The sequence below is a fragment of the Lontra canadensis genome, unplaced genomic scaffold (genome assembly GCF_010015895.1).
Source record: "Lontra canadensis isolate GAN:19392208 unplaced genomic scaffold, GSC_riverotter_1.0 scaffold63, whole genome shotgun sequence".
NCBI classification, from domain to species: domain Eukaryota; kingdom Metazoa; phylum Chordata; class Mammalia; order Carnivora; family Mustelidae; genus Lontra; species Lontra canadensis.
In genome coordinates, this window is record NW_022631057.1 from 11,755,597 (window position 1) to 11,767,542 (window position 11,946).

General features: G+C 48.3%; 1 protein-coding gene across 1 annotated transcript; it reads right to left on the minus strand.

Annotated features, from left to right (window-relative positions):
• Positions 1-1,238: 1,238 nt before the first annotated feature.
• Positions 1,239-11,533, minus strand: ELK4 (ETS transcription factor ELK4). Its single transcript, XM_032878446.1, has 5 exons — positions 11,352-11,533; positions 5,709-5,924; positions 3,545-4,417; positions 2,183-2,299; positions 1,239-1,543 (listed from the first exon to the last, which is right to left on the minus strand). Exons 2-5 carry the CDS (start codon positions 5,913-5,915, stop codon positions 1,445-1,447), a joined length of 1,296 nt encoding a protein of 431 aa, XP_032734337.1. The 5' UTR covers positions 5,916-5,924; positions 11,352-11,533; the 3' UTR covers positions 1,239-1,444.
• Positions 11,534-11,946: the final 413 nt, after the last annotated feature.

The following is an 11,946-nucleotide window of genomic DNA, read 5'->3' on the forward strand; positions in this document are numbered from 1 at the left end:
TGCTGTGAGCAGGGAGCCTGATTCGGGACTCGATCCCAGGACCCTGGGATCATGACCTGAGCAGAAGGCAGTAGCTTAACCAACTGAGCCACCCAGGCGCCCTAATCCTAGACTTCAAAAGCCACGGTTTTCACCGATTCCGCTGCGATGTTGGTATCGATTCAGTCTGGAGGCTCTAGAGCATCGTCCGCATCTGCACTGATTACTGTGCGGTGAAAGTTTCTCAATGTGGTAACAGAGAGAGGAAGGCCTCCGCTTCTCCCTACTAACGTGAACAACGCAATCCCTGCGTGTGAGCATTTCCAAACCAATTCTGCTGCTCTCTCACTAAAAAACACTTTGCCAGAGAAATAAGCACACCTTCACCTCACTGCAGACGCGGAGGCTTCGCCTTGCTTTGCGTCTTCCTCATCACATCTTTAAAACTAGCACAGCCCTAACAACCTGAAGTTTAAAAGAAGGTAAATGTGCAGTAGAAAATAGGGTAAGACGAACAGAAAAGAGAAAGTCTCTTCTAACTGGGAGAGCCCCGCATGTTGTTTCAAGTCATCCGGCTGAACGTTTTACTCAGAGATGCCTCTGGATTTCAAAACCCGGTTTCCTCCTAAAAGCCATCACTTAACCAGGCTGTGTACCACAGGGGTGTAATCATCCCACCCAGAGAGCCGACAGCACTTCCGTGCTAGAGGCGGGCTCCCCTGCTCTCACCGGTTGTTGCAAACACCATCTTAAACCCCAGGTTTAAAACACCTTCCTATGTTGCAACAGACTAGGCTCCGCGCTCTGTTCACAGGTTGAGACAAGATCACACATGCAGCTGAGAAACCCACCGCGATAGAAGAGGTCTTTTCTGCGGATTGCTTACGTACGTTACTCTTCAAGCCAAACAGAATCTCTCCCATAGCACTGCTCGGATTTTAGTGTGTGTGGACAGGCATGACTGCTTTTCCTTCACTGCTTGTGCACAGCTCACTTTTTGTTTTTCCACAGAACACACTTAGTCCTGAAGATACGGCCAACTGCAGTTAACATTCCTCCAAATAATACACGCAAAGCATAACTGTTTTCCTGGCCAAAGGGTCCCAATAAGGCAGAAGGAGTAACTTTGTTCTTAACTGCTCTTGCGAACCATAGCTAGCTGCTAAACCCCACCAAAAATTTAACACAAAGCTCAAAATATTAGAAAGAAAGGAAGGAAGGAAGGAGTGAAGGAAGGAAGAGGGAGGTGGAGCTTGGACTCCAATTAAGGCATTTTTTATATACAGTCCAACTTGAGTCATATTCAAAGGGAATCTTAAAAAGGCATTTCAATGGGGAATGGCAAAAATCACAATAGTCTATTATTAGCATTGTAGAACTATTAACCGCTCACTTCAAAGGTAATCATGTTGAATGTCTCTCTGTTTCTTTATTCCTTGGTTCTCTCATTCCACAAGTGCATAGGTTATGTTTTCTGTAAATCTGGGGAAAATGGGCCGGGGGTGGGTGGTCCATCCAGGCCAGACACAGTGAACGGTCCATGACTGTTGAGTACAGAAGGAAACTGGGAAAGAAAGTAAAACACATTATCATCCTATTACTCAACCCCAAATTTCACTTTCTGTCCCTGCCAGAGTCCCTGAGGCAGAATGTGAAAGCTGCCTGCAGTGGCTCACGAGGACAAAGGAAGTAACCATTTATCACGGAAGAATAGGATGTCACAGCAAAAACGTTAAGAAAAAAGCTGTTTGTCCTTCTTGTTAAATAATAACGTTCTCTGGCCTACCTTGATGGAAAGAACAAACCAGAACCTTCCCTCATAGCCTAAAGTATACAGGTTTACGTTTAACTTCACATGAAGGTTTTACAATTTTCACACACACACACATTTGTATTTTCCGTTTAAAAAAAAAAAAAGGATTTCTAGCACTTAAAATGACAAAGAAATTGGGTGTGTTCAAAAAATCTACACGGTGCTAAACAATTCTGGGTCTAACTGAAATGCATGGAACAGTAAAGAATGCAAAGGAAGCGTGGCTGTGCGTATCTGCCAGAGCTGTCTGCTGGCTGGCATTAACCCTCGGAAAGCGTATTTATTAAACAGAAGTTTTGTAAGAACGAGACTGAGTGAAGACACTGTCTTTCTCCTCTTTCTGCCTGTGCCAGGCCCCAACTGCAGGAGACGGGCTTGGAGGTGACTCACCTGGAAGAGTGTGTTAGCACCTTGCAGTCTGGCTGGACTCAGGGGTGCGACGGGGCTGAGAGTGCTCCAGAAGTGGATGCTGGAGAGCAAGGGGCTGGGCGTCAGCAAGATGGGTGTCTGCAAAACGCAAAACAAAACCAGTCACTAAGTGACTCACCAGGATGTGTTTCCACCTTATAGTAATACACCAAGAGCCCTGAACCCAAATCGTTTTTTAAAGATTTATTTGAGAGAGACAGCGCGAGAGAGAGCGCGTGCGCGCACACATGTGCTCGAGCGGGAGGAGGGGCTGAGGGAGAGGGAGAAGCAGACTCCGGGCTTAGCACAGAGCCCGGTTCGGGGCTTGATCCCAGGACTCCAGGATCATGAACTGAGCTGAAGGCAGATCCTTAAATGACTGAGCCACCCAGGCGCCCCAACCCCGAACCCAAATATTGTCCTCTTCTCCACTAAGTAGGTCTGAGATTTTTCATGAGGAGAAACTCAGAAATTATTTTTACAACCTAAGTAAGATAAAGGACAAAGTATTTTCTAACGTGTTTTGTAGGGTCTTTCCCAAATCGAGAGCCCAATCTGGTCACGTGCAGAAAAATAACGGGTAAAGTCACAAACACAGTTCTCCTTAGTAATGGGGAGCCTGGGAGTCATCCATTTAAATGCTACAGGGTTGGCGCCCCGGTGGCTCAGTCAGTTAAGCATCAGACTCTTGATTTCGACTCAGGTCATGATCTCAGGGTCCTGGGATCAAGCCCCACGTTGGGCCTGTGCTCAGCACAGAGTCTGCCCCTCCTGCCCCACTCATGTTTGCTCTGTCTCTAATAAAAAAATACCAGAATCTTTAAAAAAAAAGATTCTCGCTCTTCCTCTCCCTCCCCGCCCCCTCTCTCCCTCTCTTAAATAAATAAATGTTACAGGACATGAGCAAGTTAAGAAATAGCTAATGTAACTATACAACTTTGTTTCTCAACATCACACCAACTGGTTTTCTTCAGGTTCTCAGGATTTACTGTTTTCTAGCCTTTGACGCTATCACTATTTTTGTATAAAATACCACTGAGTCTTATAAGGACTCCCCTCCAAAAAAGCGAGAGCGACAGTAGTTGCTTTAGGAGGAGCCTGACAAATATTTCTTGGCTTGCAGAGACGATGAGTCCTTTCAGAGCCCTTCTAGAGCCCCTCCAACCCTCGCCTGCAGCAGCTCCGATCAGGTGCGGAACCGGGTGATTCTCACGGGGGTCAAGCCTGCCTTTCTCACGCAGACCTAAGCAGCGGCGTGAGAACGGGCGGTTATCGATTCTGGATTTGTTTTAAAAGGGGAGTCAATGCAATCATCAGTGGCCCCAGAAAGCGAGAGGCCGTTACCTGTGAGAAAAGGGCTGGCGTCAGAGAAGCCGTGGGGAGAGACGGGCTCAGTATCCCCAGCGGGCTCGGGTCGCTGCCCGTGATCACCAGGATAGGCGCCAGCTCTAAGCCTTTGGGTTTCTTGGATCTTGAGGAATTACTTGTTTTGTCCTTTTCCAGCAAAGCCGAATCCTGGTCTTTAGGTTCTAGTGACAAGTTCTCCGGAAGCTCCATGGGCTGTGACGCCACTGACTCGAGGTCGGTGTCAAGGTCGGGGTGTGGACTCAGTGGTGGCGAAGGTGTCCTCGGGGGCTCCTGCACAGAAGGGGAGGCCGAGGGCCCGGGGGATGCGGAAAAGGTGGCGGGGCCGCTGGGGGCAGAGGCCGGGTCTTCCAGGGCGGGCAGACTGGGGGAAGCCAAAGTCTCCAAGGCTCGGAGAGGGTCTTCCGAAGACGGAGAAATGCCCGGGCTGGCCGACGCGGCGGCAGCAACAGGTTCAACCAGAAGCTTCTTGGAAGGCGTTGTTACAAATCTGATGACAGACGGTGTTGGCTCCTGGGGCGGCTTCTTCTCTGCCAGCTTCTCAGCCGGACTCTCGATCTTTATAGGTCTGAAGAGCTTCTTGTTAGAGGAGTTCAAAGAGTTGAGCGTGAAGGAAGAATACAAGCCGGAGTGGATGTAGTCATTGCGGCTAGAGGCCCGGGCCCCGGGCTGCAAGGGCTTCTCTCTGCCCCCGCTCTCGGCGTCCCTGGAGCCGCTGCCCACCTCGCTGCAGCTCAGGACCTCACAGTCTCCCTCGGTCCTGCCCACGGTCAGGGGGTCCATTTTCAAAATCTCTGGGTAAGACACAAACTTGTACACAAACTTCTGACCATTCACTTTTTTAATGATATTCTGTAGATAAATGAAATAAGCACGCTTACACCCTCTTGTCAATGCACTTCCCACAGCTCCGAAGAAACGGACCTAATAAGGGTCTCTATGTGGCAAGTAGTTCCCTCAAGAGCTTCAAAGTCACCCACATTGACCTAGCTGTACCAAACCCAGGTCCTAGCGCTATGGAGCCGAAGCGGAGTGTATTTAAAGGTCTTATGAGCAACCGACATGACCTATTACGTAAGTAAAAGAGAGGTTTCCGTTGCCTGACGCCCTCAAGCAAAATTATCTGTATTAAGTCAAAGATCCCTGAACTGCGGTCTCGACTAATCCCAAAGGTGCCAGCCGTTCGCATCCTGAGTGAGCACAAAGAGAACGTTCAGTCTGCTGGGCCCTCTACTTCCTTCTGCAGCTCCAGGCCTTCCTTACCCCACACCCCCATGGGGAAAACTGATAAGACCAACCACTGAAAGGTGAAAAAAATTAGGATCTCAGTTTCTCATTTTAACTCTATCCATTTAAGCTATTCATTTCCCCTCAGAGCCCAAGAATGTATCCAAAATAATAAGAAATTAAACAAAAAATAAACTTGAAGAAATCAAATCTGTGCATGAACAGCTATTCTTTGAAGTATTAATCTGGTTTCTCTGGGTTAAATTAAAAAGTGAAGCTACAGGGCGCCTGGGTGGCTCAGTGGTTAAGCCGCTGCCTTCGGCTCAGGTCATGATCTCAGGGTCCTGGGATCGAGTCCCGCATCGGGCTCTCTGCTCAGCGGGGAGCCTGCTTCCCTCTCTCTCTCTGTCTGCCTCTCTGCCTACTTGTGATCTCTCTCTGTCAAATAAATAAATAAAACCTTAAAAAAAAAAAAGTGAAGCTACAAAACAAGCATGTATGTGACAACTTTTAAAATTATGATACACACGAGAATGTTTTATTTTGTCCTCAAGAATCTCAAATTTTCTCTTCCTTATTCCCAACCCTATACTCACTTTTTCTTTAAAGACAACTGCAACTAGGAACAACGCATACGTGGAGAGTGGGGACTAGAGCTGAACACGGACATGTTTCCCCCACTAATCCCAAACTGCTGAAGTTATCAAATAAACTGGATCAATAAAGCCAGGACAGTGGTCATTTTGCAATGTACACAAGTATCCAATCATTATGCTGTACTGCTACAACTAATATAATGTTTTCTGTCAAGTACACCTCAGTTTAAAAAGGCTTCAAAGATAAACCAGGACGTTAGTCCCTTATAACCTCATCAGGAGAGAGGACCCGTTCTTGTTCTGCGGCGGATGTTTATTACCTTTACATAATAGTATCTGAGAGCTCGGCTGAGTTTGTCGTAATTCATATTAGGCTTGTTCTTACGGATCCCCCAGAGACGAGCCACCTCTTCTGCCTGCAAGAGCTTGAACTCCCCATCATTAGAGGTCCAGCTGATCATGTGCTTGTTCTGAGGCTCCTGTAGGAGCTGAAGGAGGAACTGCCACAGGGTGATCGCACTGTCCATAGCAGTGAGCTGAAAGAAGCACACAGATAAGACACACGAGAAATTAATAGCCGGCACTGACAGGACACCGTATGCCAGGCACTGTGCTCCAGAAGCATTACTTCCTTTCCTTCCCACAACAGTCCAATCCTACAAAACAGACAGCCTTGCAGCCTCATTTCACATTTGAAAAAACAGATTCAGAAAAGAGTTAAGTCCGAGGCCAAGGAGGTAAACGGTGGAGCTAACATTTAAACCCAGGCAATCTGGACCCAGAGCCCGAACTCTTAAGCAAGGCACACTGCTTAAGAAAAGTCTTGCTGGAAGATAAAGTGAGTTCCTTACATCACAGGAGCAGTGTGATGACAGCCGATCGCCAGAGGACCGCTGTTATTGAAGTTTTATAGAATCTCGTAGCCCTGCCCTCTGAGACCACCATTTAAATCAAGCAACTTGGTTTATCTGCCAGAAGTATGTGTGTCTCATGGTGGCCCGAAGATGTAGGGAGTAATCTACTCTTGCTCCACTGGCATTTCTCCTCCAAATCCTTTCTGTTCTCATAAATTAATTTACATTTAAATTGGCAGCACTGAAAATTCAGAAAATGCTCCCTGATTTAATTTACAAGTTCTGTCATCTTTTTAGTTGTTGTTTTTTTTTTTTAATTTATTTATTTGTCAGAGAGAGTGAGCACAGGCAGACAGAGTGGCAGGCAGAGGCAGAGGGAGAAGCAGGCTCCCCGCTGAGCAAGGAGCCTGATGTGGGACTCGATCCCAGAACGCTGGCATCATGACCGGAGCCGAAGGCAGCCGCTTAACCAACTGAGCCACCCAGGCGTCCCACCTTTTCAGTTTTTTAAAGGAGACTCCATTCCCAATGTGGGGCCTGAACTCACGACACTGAGATCAAGAGTCGTGTGCTCTACCGACTAAGCCAGCCAGGTGCCCCTATAGATCCTCCTTCTTTGATGAGTGGCCTTTGATTATCAAGACATGAAATGAAAAATCATTCAATGTCTCAGGTTTTAGGATTTCCCTGTTTAGGCCAGAGTTTCTCAATTTTGGTTCTATTGACATTTTGGGCCAGAGAATTCTTTATTCCTAAAGAAATTTTTTTAAAGATTTATTTATTTGGGGGTGCCTGTGTGGCTTAGTCATTAGGCATCTGCCTTCTGGCTCAGGTCATGGTCTCGGGGTCCAGGCATCTAGCCCCATGTTGGGCTCTCTCTACCACTCCCCCTGCTTGTGTTCCCTCTCTCACTCTCTGTCAAATAAATAAATAAAATCTTTAAAAAAAAAAGATTTATTTATTTGGGGCACCTGCCTTCAGCTCAGGTCATGATCTCAGGATCCTGGGGTCACACCCCACGTCAAGCTTCCATTTATATGAAATGTCCAGAATAGGCAAATGTATTCAACACAGAAAGCAGATCAGTGGTTGCTAGGGGCTGGATGGAGAGAAGAATGGGGAGTGACTGTTTATGGGTTGATGTAAATATTCTGACCTTAAGATTGTGGTGGTGGTTACACAACTCTTTGAATATACTAAAACCACCGTACTGGGGACGCCTGGGTGGCTCAGTTGGTTAAGCAGCTGCCTTCGACTCAGGTCATGATCCCGGCGTCCTGGGATCGAGTCCCACATCGGCCTCCTTGCTCATCAGGGAGCCTGCTTCTCCCTCTGCCTCTGCCTGCCATTCTGTCTGCCTGTGCTCGCTCTCTCTCCCTCTCTCTCTCTGACAAATAAATAAATAAAATCTTTAAAAAAAAAAAAAAAAACACCGTACTGTACAACTTAAGTAGATGAATTTTATCTCAATAAAGATGTTAAAAACAAGCACTATAAATATTACAAAACCGTAGGTCTTAGGAGCCTAATTCTAACAATGTGTAACTCACAAAGGATGGGATCCTTGAAGGTCAACTATGTCTGCTCCCAAAAAAGGCAGGAGATGAGAAACTACTGGAAGATAGCTGGGCTTCTAGAACTTTTCCGAGACACTCAAAATGTCCTTCGATAATCCTCAATTGCCACTTTGAAGCTGTTTACAGATACTGTCATCCAAAAGTAGAGATGGGAAAATAAAAAAGAACAGGAAACAGGAGACATCTCCAGTCACATAGTTAATGGAGAGGCTGAGCCCAGGAATCCAAGTCTCTCCTCCCAGTTACCAACTCTGTTCCTCAGGAGAACCACTCCCTATGTGGGTAACTGCGTTCACAGGGCAGTACAATTAGATACTAAGTGATAATGGCCTACAAATTGGAAGTGTGACTTTGATGCTAAGTAACCCTCCCCTGCTAACCTTTCCCATAGCCTCACTTAAAAGGAGTTAAAAGAGTAGTTTTAGGGGTTACCAGGCTGGCTCAGTCAGTAGAGCATGAAACTTCAGATCTTGGGATTGTGAGTTCAAACCTCAGGCTGAGCACAGGGCTTACTTAAATAAAAAAGAGTGAGTTTATAGTCTGATCCTTCAAGTATTGGGGGGCGGCGGGAGGGGGATGCCATTTCTCTCAATTACCAGAGACCCTTTCTTCTAATGATGTCTGTTCATGGCTAGTTACTTTTTAAATTATACATGCTTCCCATTTAAATTATTATTTTTTTTTTTTAGTCTAAACCTGTTAAAAGTACTCCCTAGTAAATTTTAGCTTAACCAAAGAACTGTCTCCATATTTCCAGACATCATCTTCATACCAAGAATGCCTAGCGGGGCTCCTGGTGACTTATCAGTTAGGTGTCTGACTCTTGATCTCAGCTGAGGTCTTGATCTCAGGGTCCTGAGTTCAAGCCCCATACTGGGCTCCCATGGAGCCTACTTAAAAAAAAAAAAAATGCTTATAGAGGTCGGGGTATCAATGTGTGTGTGAGAGAGAGAGACGGGGAGAGAGAGAACACGAGGGGGAGAGGAAACAGGGGAGACAGGGAGGGAGGGGATAGCGAGAGGGAAGGGAAAAGATGAAGGACAGAGCTAAAATCTCAGAACAATTACAAATTTGGTGCCTGTAATTCTATTTGTTCTTGGAAGAATTGCCATAGAAAATTCCATAGTCTTGATACCTACCATGTAGATAATGCTTGAGCCCCATGGGTTCATAATGGCTAAGGTAAACACGCAAAGACAGAAATAAGCATCACCATCTCCACAATGAGCACAGGAGTGCCATCCTGGGCAAAGAAGAGGGACCCCCAAGTATGCGTGCACCCACAGGGGCTCCGGTTTCACCTTTCAACGTCTACCTTCCCTTCTGGTTATTAAGGGAGCGCAAGGACTGAGTCAAATGCTGGTGCGCTGCTGCTGCTGCTGCTACTTTGGGGCAGAACCTAACTTTAGTGGAAAATGCTGATGCTTTTTTAGTACTTTACAGTGCCTCTGGGATAGAAGGTTGTTTAGAATCAAAGGACATTGTGGTTTTGGAATGAAGCACTGGAAAATAATGTTCTTTTGCAAAAAACTGACATGGATATGAAATGGACATCTTCGGTGGGTAATTTAAAGGAATATTTTACTCAATCAATTCTAATATCAGGTCATACTCTATTGAAAAGTTGGGTGGACCTCAATCAAGTCAAGCTGAACTCTTCATTTCAGTTTCTAAAAGTGTGCTATCAGGGATGCCTGGGTGGCTCAGTCGTTAAGCCTCTGCCTTCAGCTCAGGTCATGATCTTCAGGGTCCTGGGATCGAGGCCCGCATCAGGCTCTCTGCTCTGCGGGAAGCCTACTTCTCTGCCTACTTGTGATCTCTCTGTCTCTCTCTCTGTCAAATAAATAAATAAATAATTTTTTTAAAAAGGTGTGCTATCAATGTGAAATTCAATTATTTCCTCAGGCATAAAAGAGAGCTAAGGAAAAAAACTTCCAGAAGGCAGTTATTAAAAAGGTGAAATGATGAGTCGAAAAATACAAATACTTTTATTCTAACTACTTATCAATAAAAACCTTTGTCACAGAAAAGCTCGAGTTTTCTAAAATTAAACTTCAAGAAGAGCTTTTCAGAAGTGTAACAAAGGAGAGAAATACTTAACTGTTGCAAATAAAAGAACATGACTGAGAGTTAAATGTTGAAACTGATTCTACGTTAACACTTCAAAGACAGATCAATCCCAGAGGTAAACTGAAAGAAAGCATGTTGAAATAACCTATTAGGGAAAGGAAGTCTCTAGTAAATGAAACTTTTTCCACCCTAAACATGTTTATAATACACACAGCCCAGTTGCTGTGGTGACCCAGAGCCCAACTATTTTTCAGAAACAGCAGCTAAGATCCAAATACTAAAGGTCTCCAAACTCAGCAAGCTGCTTAAATAAAACCAAACCAAATTATGTATCAAGACTAGTTTTGAATTAAAATCACCATCGTTTATGAGAAGTAACCAGGAATCTCTTCACTGTTCAGTACCCTATATTACGAAAATAGTAAATGTATAGTTACATTGCCCTAAAACTTGAAAACAGTATTTCCCTAAGAATGTAATGGATTTCACTTTTGCAGTTTTAAGTAAAATCAAAGAGAAGGGAGTTCCTGACGGGGAGGTGGGGAAGGGTGGACGGAAGCCTACAACATCTTAATGGAAAACACCACTGACAGTTCTAAATATTAAAGCACCAAGTTTTCCCTCGCAGTGGGGTGGTGGCTGGGAGCGCGCAAAGGGGAAGTGAGGACCTGACCCACCGCTGTGAGGAGGAAGAGACTCCAGAGTGAATGCCCTAAACTTCAAATAGCAACAGCCTGGGGAAAAGGCAACTGTGTATTTTTTATTATTATTTTTTTTTTTTTTACTACTTCCATCAGTCAACAATACCCCTTATTTCCTGCCAGGGCCAGTTAATTAATATTCCTCCCCCAAAAGTTTCCAACTGATCCTCCCAGGAACCAAGAAGCGACCAGCCTCGCCGAGGCTGTACATTAAGCGGAAAGTCAAGGGGGGAGGGGGCTCGCGGGACAGAAGTAGAAAAAGAAATGAAACTTGACACCGGATGAAGAGCGAGCTTGGGGAGAGGAAGAAAATTCGGCGACCAAGCGCCCCAGAGCAGATCAAAGTCCGGGGAAGAGCCGCAACCTCACGCGGCCTCGGGAAGCGCTGAATTACTGTACTTTCATTTTCCAACTTCCTGTCACCACAAAGAGTCAGAATTCACCCCCCTCCCCGGCCGAAGAGCCACTGCCACCCTGTGCCCCAGGGACCTGAGGGGCCACGCGCGGCCCCGGACGCTCCGCGGTCCACCTGCGCGCCCCGCGGCTAGGGCTGCGGGCCGGGCAGGGCTGGCCGGGGGCGGGTCCCAGGGGAGCGCGCGCCCGCCCCCGCGCCCGCCGCCACGCTCACTTCCTGTTGTGCTGCCGGCCCACCCCTGCCCCCGGCCCCGGCCCCCGCTCCCTCTTCCCCGCGGCTGGGGGCGGCGGTCGCGAGAGCCCCAAGGGGCGCGGGGTGGACGGGGCGCGCGGGGCCGGCCGCTCACCGAGGCCGGGCGCGGGGCTGCCTCTGGGTCTCCGCCTGGAGCGCGATGCTTCTCTCTGCCCGCCGCCTCCTCACGCCGGGAGCTCGAGGACGGCGCGGCACCGGCTGCGACCCCCGCGGCGGAGCCGAAGAAGGCGGCGGCGGCCGAGCGGAGCCCGCCGGGTACCCGCAGCCGCCCGCATCGCCCGCCGCCGCCGCGCCGGCCGCGGCTCCTCGCGCCCCGCCCTCCCCGCCCCCGCACGCGGCGGCGGCGGCGGCGGCAGCGCGGGTCGTGGGGCCGCTACCCGCCGGGCGCGCGCTCGGGGCGTTCCTCGCCGGGGCCCGGCCTGCCAGTCGCTCCGCGGCCGCCGCCACTCTCAAACCCCCCCGGCTACGTCGGGGCCCTTACCAGACGCCGCTGCCGCCGCACGTCACTTCCGGGGCGGGAAGGGCGGAGCCGCTGCCGTCTGCGGTGCGGGGTCGTGAGCGACGGCGTTTTCGCGCCCGGGTTTCGGGAGCTCCCGGGGACGGGTTTGGGCGCGGTGCGAGTGTCCCCTGGAGTCCCGCACTGGCCGCTCTGCGCCGGACTATTGAGTGGCGGCTAACGGCTCGCGGAA